The sequence below is a fragment of the Heliangelus exortis genome, chromosome 1 (assembly GCF_036169615.1).
Source record: "Heliangelus exortis chromosome 1, bHelExo1.hap1, whole genome shotgun sequence".
Taxonomy (NCBI): domain Eukaryota; kingdom Metazoa; phylum Chordata; class Aves; order Apodiformes; family Trochilidae; genus Heliangelus; species Heliangelus exortis.
This window is the reverse complement of record NC_092422.1, coordinates 145,875,798-145,901,485: the sequence shown is the minus strand read 5'-3', so window position 1 is coordinate 145,901,485 and position 25,688 is coordinate 145,875,798. Positions and strand designations below refer to the sequence as shown.

At 49.1% G+C, this 25,688-nt stretch overlaps 2 protein-coding genes across 2 annotated transcripts in view; one reads left to right on the top strand and one right to left on the bottom strand.

Moving 5' to 3' along the window:
- Window positions 1-25,688, top strand: part of RPL3 (ribosomal protein L3) — a 64,951-nt gene that overhangs the window by 6,012 nt on the left and 33,251 nt on the right. The gene's annotated exons all lie outside the window — the stretch shown is intronic.
- TAB1 (TGF-beta activated kinase 1 (MAP3K7) binding protein 1) lies at window positions 9,744-18,809 on the bottom strand. The gene is made up of 11 exons (XM_071731117.1): window positions 18,740-18,809; window positions 17,764-17,900; window positions 17,423-17,576; window positions 16,722-16,808; window positions 16,017-16,155; window positions 15,459-15,572; window positions 12,951-13,062; window positions 12,698-12,842; window positions 12,079-12,301; window positions 11,612-11,768; window positions 9,744-10,482 (listed from the first exon to the last, which is right to left on the bottom strand). The coding sequence occupies exons 1-11, from the start codon at window positions 18,770-18,772 to the stop codon at window positions 10,275-10,277; spliced, it is 1,509 nt and encodes a 502-aa protein (XP_071587218.1). The 5' UTR covers window positions 18,773-18,809; the 3' UTR covers window positions 9,744-10,274.

Here is a 25,688-nt window from a genome sequence, read left to right as displayed (position 1 = left end):
CCACAGAAGGGCTGGTGCTTGTGGAGCACAGCCACTGCCCTAAGCCACAGGAGCTGGCTTGGAGAGAAGATTCCTTCCCCTCTGCCACTGCAGCCCTTCAAAATATGTTTACATATCAGACGGGGATAAAAAGTCAAAATTTCATTCCTGCTTGGCCATGGAATTATTCCTATTTGAAAACATTTCTGTGTCTTGTTTTTTGAATCATGGTAGCAGAAATAAATGAAGGGACTGAAATGGGCACGGACCAACCGATGGACCAGGTTGCTTGGGTAGCCCAGCCCTAATAGGCTTCCTCACTGGAGGCTTTCTGACACGGTGTGTCCTGCCAAATCCTCTTGGTTTTGGTGCCCATTTTCCTAAGGTTTCAGTGGGTTGCCCCCACCAAGTCCACACAGCACACCCTGATTTTGCTACCTCCCAGCCATGTCCCTCCCCCAAATGATCCACTTAACACTGTTCAGTGAATGTGCCTTCTGATGAGACCATCACAATGCCAACCTTGCTGCCTGTGGAGAGTTTCTGTTGGTGACAACGATGCAACTTGTGCCTCTTGGAGCTCTTTTCCAGCTCCAGCATGGGATTTCACCAGCCCCAGATAAGTAGGGTGCCTGGAGCAGCTCCCTTTGCCGTCCTCCTTTGAACTCATTAGTGAAGACACAGGGACTTGACTAGATATTTAGTTCCTTAGGCCTCCATACCCTAAATAGCACTCAGCAGTCATTTATCATTGCAGCCTGAGTCCTCCGGGCAGCATGTTTTCACGTGGCTGTATTTATAGCCATGCCATTTTCCTTTTTTTCTTTTTTTTTTCCATAAATACAGAAATACTGATATTCTCTGCTGAAATTTCTTATGGAAGCTGCCACGCTCCTGTGGTTCAATAAACATTCAGCCACCTCTCAAATGAAATTTGTCACTACATATTGTTCTCTCATCCCTTGATCTCCAGAAACCAGTTTCTTAGGAAACTCCCCTCATTCTCCTGCTATGGGCACAAAGTTGGCTTTGCCAATGGGTGTGGAGCCTGGCTAAGGCTTGGACCTCTCCCCTGTCCCATGTCTTGGTTTGTGCCACTGGGTATTGGCTCCCTGCAAGCCACAAAACCAGCATGTGTCCAGCCACAGGGTGTGGGAGAAGCTGTGGCAAAAGGCTCAACACAGCCACGTGTCTCCCAGGTCCCCTGCTTGGGGGGGGGGGGGGTCCTGCTAAACCGTGTCCCTCCCTCTGCATGCAGCAGGTTTGGCAAGCAGCCTGTGGAGCCCTCCCTTTCTCCAGGAATCACTGCCCTACTCAGATGCCTGGGGTTTGAGATATTGGTCCAATTAGAGGAGAGTAAAATGCTTCTCCTGCTTCCATAGCCCCAAGTCCCCAGCCTCCTTAAAGCTCTGCAAAAGACCATTAGCAGGACTGCCTGTCTCCCCAGAACTGCACATTTGCTTGCATGCTTGGTTTGGCAGGCCAAGGACCAGATGTAGCCAGGCTGTCTGGAGGTGCCAAGCATAACAATTAACAGCCACTTTGTGGTGGGATTGGCAATGGCAGCTGCAAATCTCAGGCACGTTCGGCCGCCCACCTTGCTACCAGGCAGGGCCTAATCCTCTTGCACCCCTCCAAGGGATGCACTGCTGGCAGTCAAGAAGATGATGGTGAGGGGTCCCTTGGGGCCAAATGGCTGCAGGATCTCGGTGACTTACCAAGAATCAAGTCCTGTGGTAAAGAGCACCAGCTGATGGGCATCTCAGTGAAATCATTGAATATTGCACCTTATTTCGGTCAAGGTGCTGTATCTGTTTGGGTTTTTTTACTGCTGACTCAAGCTGCAGTTCTGCAAATGTGGAACAACTTCATCCAGGTGAACAGTCCTGCTGAGTTTGGGAAGGATGCTGCCACATTCCTTGCTTGCAGCAGCAGGCTCAAGCTGCTTTATTCGGTCTTAATTACTTCCTTGCTATCCAAAATTCTCAAATTTGCCACTAAAGGGAGATAGAAATAAAAATGTGACACTTCTGCAGCTCAGATATTTGCAGTCATGAATAATACACTCACACACTCATTTACTAATGGATACACTTCTGCAATTTCTTTCCCCCTCCAGACATTTGCAAAAGCTCTTTTCATTCCCATCACACCTTTAGTGAGCAGTAAGCCCTTCTGTGTTTCGTTGCTCTTATCTCTTCTCTGAAAGCTTTTATTGACTGCATGTTGGTTTTGTCTCCTCATCTTCCATTTCCCACCTAGTCCTTTCCTTTCCTTTCCTTTCCTTTCCTTTCCTTTCCTTTCCTTTCCTTTCCTTTCCTTTCCTTTCCTTTCCTTTCCTTTCCTTTCCTTTCCTTTCCTTTCCTTTCCTTTCCTTTCCTTTCCTTTCCTTTCCTTTCCTTTCCTTTCCTTTTCTTTTGTTGTTTTAATGCTTCAGATCTTCTAGAAGTCCCCCAAGGAGCTATTTTGGATATTTCTTTCTCACCACAGCAGCTGAAAAGTCCTGGGAGAGCTAAGGACAGGAACGATGAAGTAGAGTGGAGTTGGCTTCAGAATATGTTGGGATTAAGGAGGGGCATTGAGTAAATTACCGAACTACCTGGATTAAGAATTAACACCCCAAAGCTATTTCACCTTAGTGTCTGACACTCATTTGCATTTAAGAGCTGTAATTGTTTTAGGGGTGAGCTCTGAAGCTGCTTCCCTGCATATTTCTTTCTTCCAACAGAGGGAAGAGCTTATTCCCTTTTCACACAGCACCAAGCTGCAGGTAAAAAATGCTGTGGGTTATGGGAGAGCTGGCTGGGGTCAGCATCCATGCTGGACCAATGAGCAATGCCCAGCAAGCCTTGTCAGAGATGGGATTTAATTTCTGTCCTCGCACTCACTCTGTGGCAGGCACCCACAGGTGGCCTTTAACCAAAGCTAAACTGGGTGACCCATCTGGGTCTTCTTTGCATAAAACTACGTGCAGATGGGTCACTGTGGGCTGATAGTGCCCCTTGCACCTGGTTTGCACAGTGGGTCTTCTGCTCCTTTGTACAGTCCCCATCTGTGTGGCAGTGATGTGGACTCACCCAGCTGCCTCAGGGGTGATTGAAGCACCATTTTTTTTAGCTGTTTCACTGAGCAGGTCTGCAGCCAGGACAAAGGTCAAGCAGCTTGGGCACTGTCAAAGGCAGGAGGATCCTTCAGGGAAAGGAGCCCATAGGCACAGGAGAAGGGCTACCTGCTTTGCTTTGCTTTGGCTGCCAGTTGTTGGCTGGAGCAAGGGACTTTCCAAAGTGCTGAAGCATGAAACCACTAACAGCTTAGCTTTGATCCCTGTACTTTGAAAGGAGTCCTGAATTTTCCAAAGCAACCAACTCTCATCAGAGGTTGGAGGCAGCTGCGTTTGCCCAGTTTCACTTTGGTTGGGAGTTCCTCGCTGCATGCTCAGAAATGCTCGACTAGGAACCTCCATTTTGGGTGACTGGCCTTGTGGTTGCTTTTGGAAACAAACCACAGTGGCTTCCTGAGATGTTTCGGTGGCTGTTGGCTATCCTCATGCCCAGAAACCAGAAGGGCTTCATGCAGAAAGTTTGTGTAGCTCCCAAACAGAAAGGTTGGCCACTCTTCCAGAGCCCTCTGGTTCTCTGAGCCTTGCCTTCCCTTGCTGCCAGTCCTTTGGATATCAGAGCAGGTGTTTTGCTGGAGGACCTTGCTCTGCAAAAACGAGCTGGTGTTGCTCCTCACTGTCACTTGCTTTTTTGTAAGGCAGAGAAAAGCTTTTTGCCTGGCTCACTCAACACCTGCAAAAGAAATGCAGAGTTTCTAGGTCATGCTGTTCTTGAGAGATGAGGCAAAAAGAAAAAAGGGGTTAGGAGTCTTCTGAAACACCAAGCAGAGAGAGGGCCAGGCCCAAGTATTGCACATCCCAGGAGACAGAGTCCTCTCTTACACACCTTGGAGGCACCTCATCTGACCTGCCTGCTGATGTGGTCAGGTTCATTCCCACAGCGCTCCTGCTGTTAGCAGCTCAGTGAGTCCACAGTTAACCTGCTGCTTGTCTAGGGGAAGCATAGAGGGGAAGAGTCACCTCTGAGCAAGGAGCCATAATGCTGCATCCATCCTATCCACCCTGGCTCTCCGGAGCACTCCCAGGCTTTTTTCTTTCCATGCTCTGCTGGACTCTAATCCTGCATGCAGAAAATTCCTTTTGCTGTTTGCTCTTATTCCTCCAGGGCATCTGTTTTCTCTTCCATTCTGTCTGGCTGTTTAACAGCCTGAACTCAGTTACTCTAATCCCTCCATCTTCAGTGATGTTCTCAGCTCCACATAATAAATATTAACAGCTTACATGTATCTTGGGGTTCTTATGCAAGGACTCCAAATAGCTTTTTGGTTCGTATGCACATGGGGGCTCACTTTATTTGCCAGCAAAATACAGCCACCAATAGACAGCAGTTGTTTAGCAACCTACAGTGACAACACACAATAGTTAAGACGGGAAGTGAAGATAAATATCGTATCCATTTGAAACTCCGGGAGGGGATTGGACTTGGCAGAGTGCAAGTACTCATGCTGAATTTTAGCCAGAATACTCCAAATAGCATTCCTATGCTTACAGAAAGAGCTATAGGATTTGAAATACCTAACCCATCCCTGATGATTTATTTACAACTCACGTTAACAGCACTGATGTTTTAGGATATCAGCAATGCTCTTAACTCGAGAAAGGAGGGTCACTTGAATAATGAACTATGCAGGATTACTCTAAAGCCCTTCCTCAGAATTTCAAGGCAGAGAAAAAGCAGACTATTATATATAAGCAACTATCTATTAGCTATCAAATAAAAATTATCGATATATTTTAGGCAACTGCATCCTTCAGCTATGGCCATCTCTGGCCTGCAATGACAGGAGGCCAACTGCAGCATTATTTTCAGTGGTGCTCCAAACCCTTCTGCTATCTCCTAACACTCTCAAGAATCTTAATGTGATGCAAAAAACAGGGAGAGGGACACACTCCTTCCTCTCCAGAACATGGCAGCTGAGGGAGCAGAGGCTCTGATCAAGGACGCTGAGCTTCCCTTGCATGGTCCAGGGAGCATTGGTGGCACCAATTGGTGGCACTGGTGGTACTCACTCACCACATGACTCTTCCCTATTGGAAAAGTCCAGGTGTGCCAAAAGCAACTGAGCATGAAGTAAGCAGTGAGTGGGATCAAACCAGCCCACGCTACCTTCAGCTGATGCCTCAGCTGCTGAAGAAAACCCAATCCCTGCATGACTTGCCCACAGAAAGTTTACCAGAGCTGAACACTGACTGCTGCCTGTGGCCCTGCCTGGCTATCCTTCCTTTATTTAAAGATTACTTTTTTTTTACAAATGGGTGTGCTGCTCAGCTAGTGAAAAGCTTAAAATAAAAAAGTCCTCAGTGATCCTTCAGCAGCAGAGATGGAGACGACCTCAGCTTTAGGTAGCATTGAAGGCCACCCCATGGCTGCAGACCCCCATATTCCAAGACAACCCAGGAGTTGCCAGGTCTCCCTCCGATGGCTTCTTTCCACCCCAGGCTGAGATGGACATGGCCCTGCCAAGCATTTTCTGGAAATTTCCCTTTCTCAGTGTTGCAGGGGGCCCCCTGCTTGTCCTGGGACTGCAAGGTGTATGGGGGGGGCAGAAGGTGTAGGCAACTGCCTACAAGGGCATTTTGCCAACACTTGCTGAGCCCCTTCCACCAGCTCCATATTGGGCTGCTAGAGAGGTTTCTCAGAAGAGAAACAAAGATGAACACAAAATCAGGGATAGCAGAGATGACAGGGCACCTCCTGTCCCCCACCCAGGCACCTCCACCTGGTGAGGTGATAACAGAAGTTTGGGGAAGAGCACGAGTGCAAGTTGAGTGGCCATTTTTGGAGACAGCTCAATACAGAGGCACTGCTCTGACTCCAGACCCATGCAAGCCCCAGCTCCTTATTGAATCCAGCTCTGACACAGCCTCTGACAGAGCCTGGATCAGCTCTTTCTGGGGGTCCTCAAAAGCAGCATGAATCTACAAAGCCCCTTCCAGTCTTTGCTGAATTTTCTCCATGCCCCTCACATGCAGTGAGCTGCATATGGCTTTAGTCCTCCCCAAGACCACTGAAAGCCCTTACATCATCTTCAGCCCTGCCGAAACCTCAGCACGCTGCTTCAGCTCAGCTGCCTGCAACCTCAGTGCCTGCCTGTGAGCACTGGGACTGGGACTTTTTGCCAGCTTGTCTCACCAGCCCCAGCCTGAGCACCTCTGATGTCCATCAGCCAGTGCCCACGGCTCAGGGACATGAGGATCATTCTGCTTTTCCCATTCCAGGCACAGGAATTCTGATTTCTACCCTTGTCTTGCAAGGGGATGGCTTTTAAAAAATAAGATTAGCTGCCTTTACAGCAGACTCACTCTGCAGGTTCAGATCTTAATTTGCCAGTAGCCTCATGGTGCATAGCTGCACTGTTGTTCTCTTTCTGCCTAGCACTTTACGTTTCTTGTGGTTTTGAATTTCACTGCACTGAAAAAAGGCCCCTGCTCTTGTTTCTCCAGATCACTTTGGTTCTGTCCTCTTCCATCCACTCCTTCATTCTAAAGGGGCAGGGGAGGGAGGTTTTTCCACTGTTGTTACAGCCTGCATCTTCCCATTGCTCCCTAAGGACAATATTAAATACCGTACACAACGTTCAGACTGTTTCTGTGACCCGGGCTCCTAAGCCATGGCTTACATAGCATGTTCAGAAAACTTATTTTCCTTACCTCTTTTTTTTTTCCAGTGGCTGCAGAGTCACAGCTTAGTGTGATCCACTCCCTCTTACCCACTTTATTTTTTTTACTTCTTAAGCTGGTAATTATGCCAACGGATAAGTTTGTTTTGCATGATCTGATTTATATAAGTGCATTTGGCACTTCTTAAACTTTTCTCTGGAGCATCCACATGCTGGAATATTTCCCATTGGAACTGTTCTCAGTATAAGTTAGCAAATACCACAGATAAATGGGATGGGGGAATAAGCAAGAAAAGCTTGTTTATACAGCTATTGAAACCCGTGCCAGGTTAGGGAAGGCAGAATAGGATAAAACCTCTTCAATTCCATTTTAGTCCATACCAGGATCAAACCATACTCTTAAATAGCCACACGACAACCTGGAGGAATGCATATGATCCCCGGGCCAAACATCGCAGAGCAGTCCTGGACAACAAGACCAGGTTGGGCTCAGATACCTGAACTCCCTGCTCCTTACTGGGAAAAGGCAAGAACAGAGGACACAGGTATCGGACAGCCAGCCCTTGCCTGAATCAGCCCTGGGGACAAGGCACCAAACCTCATATAACTCTGCTGCCTTTCCCTCCACACCGCTGAACGCCACTTTGTTGGCAGGGTTGGAAGGGTCTCAATGGTAGGTGCCTGTGGTGGCATGTTCACCACACCCAGCCTTCCTGGGAACCACAGGAGGGCAGGGAAAGACCAGCTACTGCAGGCAGCCCAGCAGCCAAAAGCCCCACAAGGTTCACATGAAACCCCACAGGGCAAAGTTGTGCCAGCAGAACTTGGAGCAGGCAGTGCCAAAGAGCCACCCACCTATGTGCAAGGGATCCCTGTTGAGCCTTCCCAAGGAAGCAGGCATTTCTCACTACTCTGATCCTGCCCACGTATTTCTCAGTGAACTCAGATGTTGCCTCAGGGTACTTGGTGCTATTTAGTTTATCCAAAGGGCTAAATCCCCTGCCACCCTTCTAAGCTGGAAGACCTCAAGTGCCTTGAACCTGCAGCCACCAGGGCTTGTCTACACACTTGCCTTGACTAGTTTGGCCTCTGCTCCTTCATCCTGATCCCTTCCCATCCCCTTTCTCCTTCCCAAGGTGACCAACCTGGAAACAAAATATATATCAAGAAAGGAACCCAGGCTGATTCCCTCACTTGCCCTTTCTCCTCTGGTCTCCTCTAGCCCTCTCTCTTGGCTTTGCCTGGTGCTTTATCACAACACCCCACGAAGGAGACACTGCAGCACAGCAGTCACCCGCAAAGGCCTCCCTGCGTTTGCAGAGAAGGGATCCAGAGAGCCCAGCAAGGCAGCCTGAAGGGGAAAGGCTGTGGAGCAGGGAGAGGGAAGAGGCTCGCTTGCCGCCTGCTGTCAGAAGCCTGAACTGAAGAGGAAGATGGCTGTGATCCCAACACCTCTACCAGCTATAGCCCAGCCCTCAGCAGACCAATTGGACTCCTCTCCCTCTTCCTCTCCCTCTCCCCTCCCTCTTCTCTCCCTCTCGTCTCCCCTCTCCTCTGTCCTCTCCCCTCTCCTCACCTCCTCTCCTCTCCCCTCCCATCCCATCTCCTCCCCTCTCCTGTCCTCACCCCTCCTCTCACCCCTCCCCTCTCCTCACTCCTCCCCTCTTCTCCTCTCACCTCTCCTCTCACCCCTCCCCTCTCCTCTCCTTTCCCCTCTCATCCCATCTCCTCCCCCTCTCCTCTCCCATCTCCCCTCTCCTCTCCCATCTCCCCTCTCCTCTCCCTTCACCCCTCTTCTCCTCTCCTCACCCCTCCCTTCTCGCCTCTCCTCTCCCCTCACCCCTCTTCTCCTCACCCCTCCCCTCTTCTCCTCTCGCCTCTCCTCTCACCCCTCCCCTCTCCTCTCCTTTCCCCTCTCATCCCATCTCCTCCCCCTCTCCTCTCCCATCTCCCCTCTCCTCTCCCTTCACCCCTCTTCTCCTCTCCTCACCCCTCCCTTCTCGCCTCTCCTCTCCCCTCACCCCTCTTCTCCTCACCCCTCCCCTCTCCTCTCCTCTCCTCTCCCCTCCTCACCTCACTCCTCCCCTCTCCTCCTCTCCTCTCCCCTCCCATCCCATCTCCTCCCCCTCTCCTCACCCCTCCCTTCTCCTCTCCTCACCCCTCCCCTCTTGCCTCTCCTCTCCCCTCTCCTCCTCACTCCTCCCCTCTCCTCACCCCTCCCCTTTCACCTCTCCTCACCCTTCCCCTCTCCTCACGTCTCCCCTCTCTTCACCCTTCCCCTCTCCCCTCACCCCTCCCCTCCCACCTCTCCCCTCCTCTCCCCTCTTCCCTCTCCTCTCCCCTCCCCTCTCCTCACCCCTTCCCTCTTGCCTCTCCTCACCCCTCCCCTCACCTCTCCCCTCTCCTCACCCCTCCTCTCCTCTCCCCTCCCATCCCATCCCCTCTCCTCCCCTCTCTCTTCTCCTCACCCCTCCCCTCTCCTCACCTCCTCTCCTCTTCCCTCCTCTCCTCCTCCCCTCCCCTCTCCTCCCTGCCCACCTCTCTGTCCTGACACCAGGCTGCACATCTGCATCTTCAAAGCAGCTGCACTGCAGTGTAGTTTCGGTTCAGTCCACATGTGATTTCCTGCTGTGTGCTACCAGCAGCCTGTTGAGGAAAACCACAGTACAAACCCCACCTGCCTCCTGCAACTTTCCAGATGGCCTGCATCAAGGGCAACAATGTGAATTTGCTGACAAAAAAAACAAAACACCAAACATAAAAAACAAGCAAACAAAAAAACCAAATCACAATAATCTGAATTTCCAGTTTAACTCCAAGCCTTAATCCAGTACCAAAGTTCAGAAAAGACAATGGGACAAAGACCTTATGCTTTTAAGCCAAGGGCTCGGCCCACTTTTACAGCAGAGATTTGCCTGCTGCAAGGTGCAACCCCCTATTCTGGAGGAATAGAGGGTTTCACCAGGAAGAGCTGTCACACCCACACACAACATTGCAAGGAAGAAAGCAAGCCACATAGGTGCCAATGACTGTAGCTATAAGTTATTTATTCTGCAAAATAGAGGTATCTTCTATGGAGTTGAACACTGGAATCACAGCATTATGAACCAAGTTGTGGAAACGTTATGACAGCACACACAGACGCAGGCACACACACGTACACCTACACACGGGTGCTCACACACCTGCACACACACACACACGCACGCACGCACACACGCACAGAGCCTTTGTCCAGGCCCCTACTCTTGCATTATCCAGAGGGAGCCCTCTCTGCATCTGTATTTGCAAAAAAACCTGCAGCGAGGGCTGCATTCAAGACCCCTTCCCTGTTCACAGGGCTTCCAAGGGAACCAGGTTGGTCAGGATTGGGTGCATGGCACAGGCAACACGTGTCTAGAGAGGGCTGCACACACTCCCCAGCACAGTGCTCAGCACATCCTGGACAGGAGTTAGCTCTTGGCAGAACACAGCCCTCGGTAGAGCACTCTCACTGGGGCCTCAGTCTTTGCTGGCGTAGCCGAGCACAGGGTGTCTGGAGGAGGCAGATTTCCACCTTAGGACACAGTCAGAGCTCCCTGCTCGCCATGGTCCATGTTCCAAAGCCGGTAAAATTCTGCAAAATCCACATAGGGCTCCACACGTCCATCTTCATCTGGCTGGAGCGAGTGGGTGGGTCGGGAGCGGAAAAGACCCCCATCTGAACTTGAGCTGCTGCTCTGCGTGTGAGTGTTAGTTGACTGGAGAGTCACAGTTGGGCTTTGGCTACGGAGAGAAAAAGTGAGAGAGAACACAGTATTTTTATCCATCTGATGCTTTGGACAAGAAAAGCACCAGAACAAGTGTGAGCTTTTTTGCGGATCAAGATATTCTTAGCGAGCAGGTAAAAAATTGCAATGTCTTGCTGTATCAGAGCACTAAGAAGTGTTGAGAACTGGCTGGAATGGATATCTGATGCACCTTTAACTGGAAAGCCTTAAGTACTACCAGATGTCTGAGGAAGTGAGTAAAGGAATTATAGAATGGCTAGGGCTGGAAGGGACCTTAAAAGATCATCTAGTTCCAACCCCTCTGCCAGGGGCAGGGACACCTCCCACTAGAATACCTGGGAAGCAGGAAAAAACAATACAAAAATAAAGGGTCATGCACTCTGCTGGCCTCCTCATTCCCAAACAGTTGGAGCTTTATGGGAAGAGTCTGGCAGCACAGAAAACTATTCTTGCATGACCTGTGTTGCAGCTAAAGCTGTTCCAGTGCCCCAGCCTTATTGTTTCTGCAGCTACCAGAACACAATAACCAGAGAGCTGCTTTGCTTCCCAGTGTGTACACACACCACCTGGTGCCAAAGGCTGAGCCTGAACCAGAACCACTAACTAGTAAGATCCCACAAAGTGGATCCAAACAGAAACCAGTTCTAATCTTTATCCTTTTTGTTCTCTCCTGGCCTCCACCTCTGAGGAAGCCAACTCATGCAGCGCAGCCTCTCCAGCAGCCTTACAGATGACCAGCATAGCCTTTCCCCCTTATCAAAATGAAAGGCACCCACACTCCCTCCACGCACAGCACCCAACACACTTGGCACCCAATATCCAAAGAGATGAGCTGCTCGCTGCCAGAGGACCCTCCACAAACAGCAGCAGATGCTGCTCCCCAAGGCGTGTTGTGTTCCCAGAGCTGGCTACAGAGCTGCTCACTTTACTCATTCCCAGCCCTCACACAACCACTCTCCAGCTAACACGTCACGCTGGCTGCCAACACCCCAGTCAGGAAGGCCATGCTGCAGATAAGGGAATGATTGACAGGTAACTGACAGGTGCCTCTCTGCTTTTGAAACACTTCACACAGTGAGAGGTGTAGGGGAAAACTTTGGGTAGGAAGAGATCGAGGTATTTACTTAGTGAGGGTGGGGGTGGCTTCATCCAGAGTTGAGCTGCTGTGGGCACCATTGACCATCTGGCCCTGGGAAGGCATGACAAGAGACAGCGTGACACTTGTCTTGCTTGTGCTTTGGGAGCTGGAATATGGCACGGAGACTGGGTAGACACGGCCTCCTGGGAAGGGAGAAAATGAGAGTTTGAAAATACAGTTTAGGCACGAGTGACTGGGGGTGCATCATGGCAAAGATAGGTGAAAGAAAGGGCCAAAGAACCCAAGAATGTACATTAAACTGCCTTTCTTAGATGCTGTACTGCATTCTGTCAAATTGTGACAGACTCCAGGTTTCAGAAGCCAACAATCCTTTTAACAAGAAAATTTCTTCTACACTGAGTATCTTCTCTCCCAGTGTTAGCTCAGAGCTGGATCGGTCAAGAGATCTGCTCTTCCACCTGACATTTTGTTATTGTTCTCTCCCCAGAATACCTTGTGTTGGTGTCAGTGTGGGCTGGCTCATCTCCCCCAGGGGGTACCCAAAATTCCTCACAAGCAGTGTCATGTCTTCATGCCGGGGACAGAACTTGGACCGTTCTCCACCACTTGCAAAAGTGTCACAGTGGATCCGCTTAACCCGGTCCACTACTGCCTGTGCCACAGCATCCAGTGATGTCTGCTTGGCAAACTCTGTGGCGATCATGGCTGCAATTTCCTGAGCAGAGAATGAAAAACAGAAACAAATAATAATAGTGAAAAAGGGTGTTTAGGAGATTTTGGAGTAAACCTTTCCCTGCCACCTGCTCCAAGAGTTTTTATGGCAACTCATCCGACTGGGATGCTTGCCAGTCTCACCTTCTGGTATGTGTCCTTGTGCCCAGAATCATCCCATTCCCTTTAATGGGCTACTCCTAAGGGACAGGCAGCTGCCTAGAAGAACTGGCTCGGCAAAGCAGCTCCCATATTATTACAGACTGGAATGGGGTGGCACAGGCATTTAACCTGGGCAACACTCACAGGACAGATGAAGAGGAAGGTCTGTACCAAGAGCAGGTGACACTACCAGCTTGAGGCAGTAGCCAAGGGACCATTTCCATGTGAGCAGGCTCACCTGGTTGGCCTGCCCAGGCCCATGAGCTGCCTCCAGCGCTTTGTAAAGCCCTTCAGACATGAGCACCAAGAAGCCAGTCACTCCATCCAGTGAGTGCCCTCCGTGGATTTCAGGCTCTGCTATGATAGGCTTAGACTTAGCAGCACTGGGAAGAGACAGTGTTATTTAGTATTTAATGGTGACACAGCAGGTGGGAATGGAGGCGTCATGAAGAAAAGGGGGGCTCTAAACCATAAATCTGATTTTTTCTCACCTGAGCAGTTCAATGTCAGTATAGCCATATTTGACTTTGTAATCTCCAATGCGCCGAGTGCTTTCCTGCCCACGAATAGTTCCCACTTGTTTTATTTTCCCTGCATCCAAGCCTGCCAGATTGAAAAGCAAAAAAGTTTAATTGGTTTTGGGAAACTTGCTGGACTTCCTCTGGTTACACTGTCAGGAATGAGAAAAGAAATATCCACAGCTAAAGAGAACTGTAAGACAAAACAAGATGCCAAAGAATCATCAGGAGCCCAATGAGGAGAAAAAGGAAGAGCAGTTTGCTGTGTTCCAAGGGACATCTTTTCGTTAGTAGTAATCTGGGGAGAAGAGAGAGAGATACACACAGCCCAACGTGCACTCTGAACATAATGGTTGGCCCAAAGACAAAGTCCACATCCTGGTCCAAAGCCACCAGCAGCAGCAGGCCTGGACACACACACATTTGCTGAAGAGGCAGGGGAACATCTGTGCCTGTCAGCTCCGGACTACGTGATGGGAGAATCATAGAATCATAGAATTGGCTGGGTTGGAAGGGACCTCAGAGATCATCAAGTCCAACCCTTGATCCACTACTGCTGCAGTTACTAAAAGGCAAGAAGGAGGCAAGAAGGATGAAAACATTTGTGAAGGATTCTGCTTTTTCTTCTGCATGTTACTGATTGCTGCTCCTAAACTCCACATGACAATTCCACTAACACAATAGATTGCAGAGGGAGAAAAGGAGAACTAGCTTTGAGACACTGAATTTGCTCAAACTGATATGGGCTACTAAGATAAGGACAATGACCAAACAACTATTTATTTAAATAAACTTAATGGGATACACTTCTGGCAGGGTCTAAGAAGGAAACTCCTCTTGAAGAAGGTTCTAACAGGGACCACCTAGGTGCAGCCACTATTTGATGGAGGACTCAGAGCAGATGAACCACTTACCTGATCTGTTCTGGCAATTCCCCTTCCCTGGCTACACCTAGAGCTAACAGGCAGAAACTGTCATTTTGAGAATTTTTTTTTGTGAGGATGACTGTCCTCAGTACAAGGTGAAGGCAAGGGTCCAACTGAAACTCTCCCTTCTGAGTCAAGCCAAGCCTTACTGCACAGATGGGTCCACACCTACCCCAGCAGTAAGACACAACTCTGCCATCTGCTGCAGACCAAAGCTGACTCATCAACGTGGCCGGGCTCACTTGACAGCTCCTGGCAGGGGGATACATACTGTTGACAGACACAAACACAGGGAGGCTTGCAGCACACCAGGAAGGTTGTGTCTAAATCCCAGCAACTTTCCTGGAGAACTCAACAAACTGCTGGATGAAGACCCACAAAGGCATAAGACTTCTCCCTCCCTTCCCCCAGGGGAGGTGACATAGGCACTGTATCATGACAAAAACCACGTCTTATCACTATGCTTCAACCTATCCCTACAACAACCTTCTTTGCCCCCTCCTCAAAAAAATACTGTGCACTCTGGCTTGTTCTGCAGTGTCTCTCTTCTGCTGGGACTGCCAGCAGGAAAGCCACTGCTGCACCAAATTAAGGGTGATATTTCTAGTAGATGCCCATTCTGCTATGGGCTGAAGCTAAATTTTGCATTTTTGGCAGCAGAAGGTACTCAAAGGGTCTCTTTCCCTGGATTCTTGCATTCAGTCTTCTATTGCATAGCACGTACCCTGACTGCAGGAGTATGGGTAAGAGAAGAGAAGCAGAATAAAACAAGACAGGAGCAGAAAATTACAACAGCTTCACTAGATAAGAATATATTTAGAAGGTGAACCTAATGAAGAATGCTGTGTTAGATCTACCTAAACAAAGGTAGAGAGCATAAGGTTCTCACTTAGAATAATTTTGTACTAGGAATCATACAAGTGGTTCTCTAGACCAAGAAAGAAAACATGTCTAACACTGTTAAGAGAAATCACCTAAAGCAAAATAAATACTGATGTGAGAGCAGTAAATGCTAGAGCTTGGCCTGGCTCTGTCTGAAGCATAGCTGCTTTTTTTTTTTGCAGCAGCTTGGACAAAAGCATATTGAAGCACACCATCCCAAGGGTGCAGCATCACACAGAACTTAACCCAGCATAATTGTGGTTTGCCTCCAAAGGAGCAGGCATATACTGTCCGTCCCGCTTCTACCCTCTGGCTACGTGCTTCTACTCCTGCCTTTCCTGCCTTCCTATCAACCACAGCAATCACACAGCTGCAGGGCAAAACAATGTCTATTTGGCAGCTGGACACAAAGCTAACTCTCAAAACTTGGGAAAAAAAAAAAAAAAAAAAGGATAGTTTTCTGTTGGTTCACTGAGCTGAACTTAGTCACCCTGTAGCCTCACAAAAGCTATAGATACACAGAACAAGAAGGCACTGAAACTGACACTTGAAACTACAGTAACCTCCTTTCTGTGGTCATTTGTAGTTTCTGGCACCTGAAGTTATTCCTGGTGCCCCAGATAAACAGAAACATCTGATGTTTCCAGATAAGAAAGTGAAACCCAACACTCACCCAGCTGGGAGAAGCGAAAGAGTTCATCCTCATTCTCTGTTGTGTGGTCCACATTGAGCTGAGTCACCTGCAGCCCATCCACCGTGGATTTGCACAACAGTGCCCGGTTGGTACCTGCAGTGGGAGCAGCAAGATGAGGCACCAGATAGCTCTGCCTTAAAAGGGAGAACATATCCAAATGGAAAAGGAACAGGAGAGGGGAACAAAGACAGAAAAGAAGAGAAACAAACGCTCATATACTGTCTCATCATGTTCTCCAAAAAGTAGTCTTGCTAGCAGCATGGCAAGCCTGACAGACAGCTTTTCATCCAGGCCTGAGCCAGTACCTCACAGGAGAGCTCTCCCTTTCTCAGGGAACCTGTGCTACTGCCTCTCAACCCCTTCTCCCTCTGTTCTTTGGTCATGCACATCACATCAGCAGGGATAAAGAGACAGGCTGATTTCAAGTGCTCCTGTAACTAATAAGCATATCACTCCCTGGACACAACCTCCCCCACTTTCAAGTTTCTTTTGCTTCTTAGAATTGTGACTGAGCTGCTTACAAAAAATCCTACTCACCCACGTTGGCGATATAGAGCTTGTTGTTGAGAACAACAGCCACAATAGCCATGGCTCCTCCAGAGATCTCCTGCTCTACAACCTTCAATCTCTCTACAATCTTCTGGTACTGAGGAGGCAGCTGGTGATGAGGGACACCCTGGAACCCAAAATGAGTTGGAAGCTTAAACACACGGTCCACAACACAGAAACCACAGCTGAAATCAAAATTCTGTAGGGAGGAGACTGATCTTGGCATGTCTTAGCCTCATGCCACAACTGTGCAAGACATACAGTTATTTGTTCAATCCTAAGAAATGACATGGCTCTGCCAAGGTTCTGGAGACAGCACTTCAGGTCACCTGAAGAACAGAAACCACATCTGCCCAGATGCCATTCAAATTTGAGGCTTTGCCTCTCATCTGCACAATATGGCTTTGTCCTGGAAGAGTCACATGTACAGGCTGGAGTCTTCTCCATGATATGTGCAGTTCCTTACTAAGATAATCAATGACAGGTCTAAGTAGTGCCAGCACTAACAATGGGAACTCTGGGAAGTGGACCAAGATCCTTGCTTCACTTCACACAAGCTTCCAGAAGAGAACCACAGAGAAGTAATTTCCAATTACAGCCTCCCTTGGACCAAACTGACTAATATGCCCAAACCTCATCCAGCAATCTGGAAAGTGAGACCTCCAGCAATCTCTATTCTTAAAGCTACATTACCTCTGGTAGCTGGGACTGCAGGCTGGCCTTCTCTGCCAAGGCATCGTCAATGGACTCCAGGAAACTTCTTTCCACCACATCAAAAGCCTAAAAAAGACCGTAAGTAGAAACTAAGCTCTTATCCACTGCTTACAGACCTTTGAGGCTACCTATACTCACACCTTGGCCCATAAGAATGTATGATCACTAAGTATACAGACATTCAAGGAACACTGCATCACACTCAAATGCAATTATTTCAGTGCAGCTAGTTAACAGCTTGTAAAAGCAATCTGCAGCAACTCAAAACAGGAGACAAACCCAAAAAATAACATTCACAGCAGTGTCAGAGACCTAAATGATTTTGTGTGTCGGTTGTGAGAACTTGCCTATCACTCACAAATCCATCTCCCCTCACCTTAACTTCCCCCTTTCACTCACTGTCATCTCCCTCAAGGGCTGACCTGTTCCTATGTGTCCAGTGAACACTTGCTGCAGCTTCCTGGACAGTTCTCAGTACTGTGCTTGACAAAGCCAGGGGGACAGATGGGTACGAGGCGGGAGTGAAACAAAGCACTACAGCTGCTCAGGCTGAGTGCTACTGAAACCATTGGCAGATGTTTCCAGCCCCCCCAGAAACCAGATGCTGCTTCCCTGGTGGCAAATAGAGGAGGTGGGTAGAGTTATAAGCAGGAGCCTTTCCCAGCCAAAAGTTTCTTTACCTGCAGCAAAACTCGACGCACATCAGCATCACTGTGATCTGCATGCAGCTGGCCCAGCAGCAATTCTGCAGAGAGCCTCTGCCCCACAAAGTTGGTAACTCGGTTGCCATCATAGCCATTGAAGACACCGTAGAGGTAGCAATTGTTCTCACTCCTGCCAAGGAGGGCAGAAGCAAAGAGGTCACAGATGTCAGTGAGAGACATGCAACTAGTTCCTCCAGACACCTCCTGAATGCTCGGGCCCCACCCTCTTCTTCTGAGTCCTGTGTAACAAACTAAATACCACTTTTACCTGCCCTTGTGTCTGCAGGTGTCTTGTGTCCCAGGTGCAACCCACTTACCTGAACTTTAGCCAGTTATCTTCCAAGGGGTGACTCTCTATCCCCTTTCCATCTGCAGTGTAGGTACGGTTTGGAGCTGAGCCCACCCCAGAGAGATGGCAGGATGGTAAGTCATCTGTCCAGCTGGGCTGCTGTTCCTGGGAGACAGAAAGAGGAAAGAGACCATGTAAACCCCAAGCAGCCTCAAGTGAGGATTCTGGAATAATACAGATTACAAGCCCACCCCCAACCTCTTCTCAACCCACCTTTCTTTGCTAACAGGGTAGCACACCACCCCTGCCAACAACTTCATATTCCCTGCTGGAGAACTGGATCACTTACCACTTCCTTTCCCTCTGAAGCGGAGTTCTGGCTGCACCTCTGGCTCTTGCTAACAAGAAACCAGAAGCGACATTTGCACCCGTGTTTTACACTCAATACAGCACAGCACTAGCTCAGCTATTCCACTGGTGAATCAGACACTCACACGGGAGCACAGGGAAGGCTCTGGCTCCCTGCTGGAGTAGCTCACCCAGGACAAGGGGACTGGGGCCTTGCTGCTGCCAGCAATCAGAAGCACCCCTGAGGCCGCCGTCTCCCCGGCACACACTGACAGGACACGGACCCACGGCCCGCAAACGCCATCAGCCCCCTCACCCACCGGGGCACCCCGAAACCCGCAGCACAGCCACAGGGCACCCCCTCCCAGTCCCACAGCGCTGCAGAGCAGAAAGCCATCCCAGGGTGGGGATCGGCGAGCACGCAGGGCCTCTTCCCAACTTGGGACCCCCAGCTCCCAGGCGGCACCGGGGGCGGGAGGGCAGCAATTCGCCTCCCCGCTGAGACGGGACTCTCCCTGCCCCTGCCGGGCCCCCCCCCACGGCCCTGCGAAGGGCGGAGGAGGAAGCCCGGGTACCCCCTCGCACCCACCTGAAGGTGTGCGTGTGCACAGAGTAAGGGGGGGTGTGTGGGGGGGGGGAAGGAAAGTGCCACTCACACTCTGCAGCAGACTCCTCCTCTGCGCCGCCATCTTGGAGCAGGAGCAGCCTCCTCCCCCCTCCTCTCCTCCCGCCTCCCCCCGGCCCCGCCCACCGGAGCGAGGCGCGAGGGCGGCCACGCCCCTGACCCCACCCCCACCCCCCACGCCCCTCCCGGTGCGCGAGAGGAGCGGGGGTGCTCGAGCGCAGGCGCGCGCGTGCACAGCGGCCCCGCACGTTTCCCCCCGACCCTTCATCCCCTCCCGGGTCAGGTGTCCCCTGTGGCGCCGTGACCGTGGGGGTCACCGTGGAATGGTTTGAGTCGGAAGGGACCTCACAGATCATCTAGTTCCAGCCCCCCCTGCATGGGCAGGGACACCTCCTGCCAGACCAGGTTGCTCCAAGCCCCATCCAACCTGGCCTGGAACACTTCCAGGGTGGGGGGGCAGCAACAACTTCCTTGGGCAGCCTGTGCCAGTGTCTCACCACCCTCACAGGAATTTCTAACCTAGATCTACTCTCTTTCCGTATAAAGCCATCCCCCCTTGTCCTATCATTCCATGCCCTGGTAAAAAATCCCTCTCCAGCTTTCCCATAGGCCCCGTTCGGTACTGGTGGGCTGCTAAAAGGTCTCCTCAGAACCTTCTCCAGGCTGAACAACTCCAGCTCCCTCAGTCTGCCTCCACAGGAGAGGTGCTCAGCCCTCTGATCATCTGTGTGGCCCTCCTCTGAACACCTCCATGTCCTTCCTGTGCTGGAGGCTCCAGAACTGGGCACAGTCCTGCAGTTGTGGTTCCAGAGTAGCAGGGGAGAATCACTTCCCTCGACCTGCTTGCCTCTCTTCTTTTGGTGCAGCCCAGGGTATGGTTCACTTTCTGGGCTTCAAGTGCACCTTGCTGGATCATGTTAAATCTTCTCCTCACCCCAAACACGTGGGGTGTTACACCTGGAGGTTGCTCAGCCCTGAGAGCTTTGGGGCCACTTGGAAATGTGGCCTGAGAGATGTGTTGGAACCTTCTGAGGCTCTTAAAATGGAGCATCCTGTGGTGGGAGCCCGCAGGGGTGTCCCAGAGTGATGCTTGCCTGTCAGGCTGGGGGAGAGAATGTGGTCAACTCACCTCCCCAGGGACAGAAATCCCACCAAAGTGAAAGATTTTTTAAATATACCTGTCAACCCCCTTCCTCTTGTCTAGGGGGAATGGAGACATCTCCATTTCTTGAGGCATTTGGTTGTGTGAGAAAGAAGCAACTTTTTTTTTGCCACCAATGCAAAAGATGAGGGGCAGGGTTGTGAGGATGCTGTAGAATGGCATCACCTTGGGCACCAGCGAGCCTCGAGTGAGCCTGGTGATGAAATGTTTTTCTTAGCACTGTATTGTGTTCTGTACAACTAGGGAAGACGAAGCCCAGGGAAGCCCAAGAGACCCTCTCAGCTGCACTGCTGCTCTCCAGGCACCACAAGAGGCCTCTGTGTTTTTCAGCTTGCAGTCTTGTCTCCTGCAGGGGTGATCCACAGCTCTTTCCTGCCCTCTTTTGCAGGCCATAACAAGGATGTGATGGGGTCTGTGCCCTCAGGCCCGCGACACGAAGGTGTCTGGAACACCTGGCAGGTGATTGTCAATACCCACCACAATCTTTGGTAGTCTTGAGTCAGGCACAACAGTAAAATCACTCCTGTGCCTGCCGGAACGATACAGACAAAACCAGAGATCACTCAATTTGATCTTCTTTAAGATCCTCTTGAGGCTGAGGTAGGATGTTTCAGGAGGGACAGTTTCCATTGAATCAGCTCCCCTGGAGCCCGAGAGAAGACACAAAGAATCACAGCCTTCACTTTCTTAACATGATTAAGCCAGCAGAAGAGCCCTCCAGGTGTGTGAGTGGCATCTCTTGAAGTGAGTGATGGCAGGCAGCCAGGCTGCAGCAGCGGGGGGCTTGGGCAAGAGCACCTTTCTCTGTGTCAGTCAAAGCTGAAAAGGCTCCAACGTGAGGGACGTGCGGTTTCAGTCACGCTGCTGAGTAGCTGGGCAGCTGTGGTGAGGGTGGGAGTGTTAAGTAGTCTTGACTTCCAGCAGTGGCTTGATACTCTTTTAATGACATCTATGTGGCAAATATATTAGGTTCGGATGCACTTCAGAAATAAATGCCAGTTAGTTAGCCTTATTCTATGGAATGATGGGTTTTGCTGCAGGGGATCCTGCCAGAGGATGTAATCTCTCTTTCTTGTAAATCTTTCGTCTATTGTTTTGTTATATCTCTTTCTTCCAAATATACAGAGATTACATCCCCTTCGTGCATGGCTCACAAATATTCAGCTGTTCAAGCAGACTTAGGTATACAGCTATAATTGCTTTTTCAATGGTGATATTGGCCAAAGATAGAAGAAAAATAACTAAATTTAGAACCGCAGTCTACAAAACAAGTTTCCGCATGTTTAGCTTTCTGTATAAGCTTGGTCTCACCGATGTCATTTGGACTATTTCTGTGGGTGAAGCTGTGAGTGGGTACAAATAATTATAGGAATGATTCTCAAGTCTGCATTCAAACTAAAAGCAGGATGGACAGATTTAGAACTGGTGAAGATTTGTTTTCTTACCAGAGTTAAGCAGAATTCCTGGTGCTGCAGAAATCTGCATAGAACAGCACTGCCTGTGCCATTAAGAAGCAACAGGCAGGTTTCATTGCTTTAAAGCACGATGTCACCTTTTCAGCACTGCAGCAGGAGCTTATGCTTATTTAATGACATTCAAGGTTGCAGTCACGCACCAGGATGAGCACAGGCAGACCCTGTCCTTGCTGAGAGCACCACTGAAATCAGCAAGGCTTCGGGTGTGCTCTGAGACTGCCAGCACGTATCGCATTGCAGGGCTGGGAATTTAGGTGTCATTTCTGTCTTCTTACATCCTTAAGGGAGTCCTCTGGAGACTAACAGGAGCAGGCTCTGTGTGTGGGTGCGATAGGGCAGAATGTGATCTCAATGCAGAACAACTTTTCTATAGATAAGAGATAGAAAAGCTGCCACTTTCCTTGCTTGTACAATGCCTTGTCACCTCTTTGTGGTTAAAAATGTGCCCTGTTCCTAATGTAAATGTTTGGCTTCAGCTCATAGTCACCATTCTTTGCCATTCTGTTTTTTTCCTGCCTGTCTGGGCAGGAACACAGACCTAGTGCAAAACATTTTTTCTTGGTGCCAGATTCTGTCTGGATATTCCTGTGGTTCTGTCACTGAGCTTCAGCCCTGACCTGAAGTGAGGCCAATTAAATGCTTGGCCTGCAAAAAGTGAACAGTGAGATGCACCAAACGAGGCTGCTTGACTTGCTAAAGGTGTATCTGTCCAGCATTTTTCAGTCCTCCACTGGAAAGTACTGCCAAAGCTGGTGAGCTTCTTAATGAATATCTGCTCTCAGAGACCAACAGATTTATGCAACTCTTGCAAGATCAAATACTGCACCGAGGGAATTTTTGTTGGCTGTATTGATCAAGCTTATTTTAGTCTTTGTTTTATTTATGCTTCTTGCCTTCTGCAAATCCTCTCAGAAATTACCACGCTGTATTCTGAGACAGCTGAAATATCCCCAAAAATGTCACTGAACCTCATCATCCATGCACCAATAAATTAATTATATGACTCAGTGGCTACCAGATCTACCGCTCCCTCTCTCATGTTGAGCTCCTGCATTTTTGTTTCCTCCCTTTCTTTTCCCCTTTCTCTTTGTGTATTTATTGTTTCTCATTGCTGCTTTGTCCCCAGTGCTAGGGATTATCCACAGGGTGTTTCTGGTGCCAAGCTGTATGGCTGGCTTCCTGTTTTCTTCTAATGTTTTCTGTGTAGAAAAGGGAGAAGTGTGGTCACTGCTGGTCTGATGGATAAAAGATCAACAGCATGATTGAATAATGTGCCATGGGGGGAAGGGAGCAGAGGGCAGCTCCAGTGCAGAGCTCTTGGAGGTGCCTGAAAACCCTGCAAGATGAGAAACATGTACAGGATCACTGGCAGAAGCCATCACATCATTTAATCTCTAGCGGTCACATCTGAAATATGTTTTGGGAGATTTAAAAAAAAAATAAATTCTAAATTTCTGCCTTGTTTTGATAGTAATGGAGGCTGGGGCTGGAGAGGAAAGACTTGCACTGCTCCTCTGGCAGACCATTGCAGAAAGGGATGGTGGAGGGGGTGACATTACAAGCCTTCATGCTGGTCCACACCGAGGTCTCCCCAGATGCCTCTACCAGCTTCAGCCTGATGCTTTCCACAGGTGCCCTAATGCTCCTCGGTCTTCTGCAGGCTACTATTTTCAGGCAGGTTGGAATGGTGAAGAAAAAGAGACAGAGCAATAGAGAGAATAAGCACAAAGAAAGGAGAGCTGGAAAGAGTTGGAGAGACAAGGTGGAGTCCTACTGCCAGGCGAAGGGGGAATGGTGAGAAGTGATGAGCTCCCTAAGAGACAGCCAAATACCACTGCAAAACAGAGTACAGAGCTTTGGGCCAGATGGATTTTTGAGAGGGGAATGGCATTGTTTCATTTGTGCCAAAACATGATTTTACTGAATTCTTTGACACACTAAACAAAGTCTCATCTCCTTGAGTCTTGGAGTTACGTGAACATTTTTTTAAAAAAACTTCATAATAGAATTATGTTTCTAGATGTCATGGCTACAGGGAGAAGCTTCGAAACATGACTCATAAAAGCTTCAAATACCAGAAAGCAAAATTAAAGAGATTTAAAATGATTAGAAGAAACAAACAAACTAGTACCGTTGAAGTCTTATTAATCTTAAGTTGTTGTTTTTGGCAACATCTTGTCTCACCAGTTTTTAACTCCACCTGTCGCCAACACAGACATTTGTCTTTCTGTGGGCACATCTCAACAACACTTCCATCACAAAAGCTGGGGCTGTAGGAGGGGACTTTGTCCAAACAAAGATAAATCAAGAAACAGATGGATCTATCAACACTTTTACTTGTGATATGATCTGGAGATACAGCATGTGAGTGCTCAGTTGTGTGCCCAAGAGGGGAGACAGTTTGGAGGAGGACTGGATAGAGCCTGATCACCACCATGTGCTTCTGCTCAACTCCTCAAGCTGCAAATGGGTTGGAAAATGTGACACTCGGGTACTTGGGTGACAGGCTCATTAAAAGGAGATGAGAAGGTAAAGGTTCACCTAAGCATCGTCACAGGATGGGATTTTGAAATTTATTTTTATTGCAGAGCTTGTGTGAGATCCTTTTTAATGGTGTGCTATCAATTATCAATACACTGATGGCAGTGTCCTGAGAGCTCTTTGTTTCCTGGCATTCAGTTGTTTTGAAAATGTGTTCTGTGTGAGACACATGGGCAATGGGCACACACAGACGAGTAGAGGTAAAGACATATGAAGGAATAAACTGACCTTCTTCCTCAAGAGTGGAAATACTGAGGTTTATTTGCATATAGGCTTGCATCCTACATTCCTGTTTGTCCCCTCTTTTGTAAGAGTCCACTTCTAATATGGCATGTCAAGTTTCTTATGTTTTCCTACTCATTAAGCAAGAGATGTATGATTGCATGTGGTGATTACAAACCTAGGCCCAGCAAAACAGTCAACCATTAGCTCCCCTGAAATTTATACCTCACTAAGGGCAGTTCTTTCCTCCATTCAAGACATTGATTGTCACTAAATTTGCCTGCTGGTCATGCAGGAGCACAGGGACCATGCTTTTGTATCAAACTCAGCTAAAACAGCCATCCCCCCACAAAGAAGAAAATCAAAGACAATTTTTTTTTCTTTTTTCCATATATTTTGGTTATTTTGAATGTCATAACTTTATTGAGACACCAGTAGTTACCACCTTCACTTTGTTAACCACAAATATATAGGACATTGTAAACACAGGTGCCGAGGTGGCGGGGTTTGCTGTACTTGGATTTCGGAGCAGACAGGGGTAAGGGACGGAGGAGGAGGAGTAGGAGGGGTGAAGGGACACTCGGGCTTAGACAAGACCACTCAGGGGACCCTGTATGCAGCAGGCCATCCGTGAGTCATCATATATACGTATATATGTATAGCTTTATATTATACATCTTTTTAAATATATATATATAATATATATACTATACACAGGCAGTAATGCGGCACGGGAAGGGGCAGGGCAGCCCAGGTGGTGTTACAGGTGCCACGCAGGCAGCAGGGATGGAAAGTTTGGACTTGCTGCATGAGGTGGCCTCGCTGGGCTCCTTGCCTTGTACCTGCTCTGGGGACTGGAGCTGAGAGTCCTGTGGGAAGCACCCTGCAACGCTGCCTTCCCGGGTCCTCCCAAGTGCTTGTGAGGGTGCAGGGACAAAAATGCCTCCTCCCCTGAGGGAACTGCCAGGAATAACGAGGAGGGGAAGGGTATGTAATGAGGTGACAAACAGTGTGGTAGGGACGTGGGTGAGCCAGAGATGGGGAGACGACAGGAGACTGAAGCAACAGGTAGAACTGCGGCAGAGTTTCATCAGCTCTTTGTCCTTCACAGCCCCTATGTCCACAAAACAGTCCCTTACTTGGGGGCTTCCTAATGTAAAATGACATCAAGGGGCCCATGCTCCTGACAGGGTATGCATAATTCTCTGTAATCCAAACAAATGGGGGGGGGGGGGGGGAGGAGGAGGGGAGGAAAAGAAAGCTGCCTTATCATTTTTCTTATTCAGCCTTTCCTTTGATCTTCTAATTACTGGAGTGGGGCTGACCTCACCTATGCTTAGGATCTAAAAGGGACATGTTTCAGCCAGATGCTCTTGCCTATGATCTCCAGAATCACCAGAAATTGGCAGCACCTATTCAGAAGTGCCTAAGGTAAGGTAAGGTAAGGTAAGGTAAGATAAGATAAGATAAGATAAGATAAGATAAGATAGCCAACCCTTTGGGTAGGTCCATATCTCTCATCAGCTGCAGAACCAGCTAAATGCCATGGAAATAGCTTTTTAAAGAGCTACATGCAAACA

What these genes read in the sequence shown, in the direction of transcription:
- TAB1 (XM_071731117.1), bottom strand. Translation starts at nt 18,772, where the DNA reads ATGGCGGCGCAGAGGAGGAGTCTGCTGCAGAGT. An exon ending in GGAGGAGTCTGCTGCAGAGT is followed by an intron (nt 17,901 to 18,739) that starts GTGAGTGGCACT and finishes TCTGTCTCCCAG; the next exon opens with GAACAGCAGCCCAGCTGGAC. An exon ending in GATAACTGGCTAAAGTTCAG is followed by an intron (nt 17,577 to 17,763) that starts GTAAGTGGGTTG and finishes CCTCCTTGGCAG; the next exon opens with GAGTGAGAACAATTGCTACC.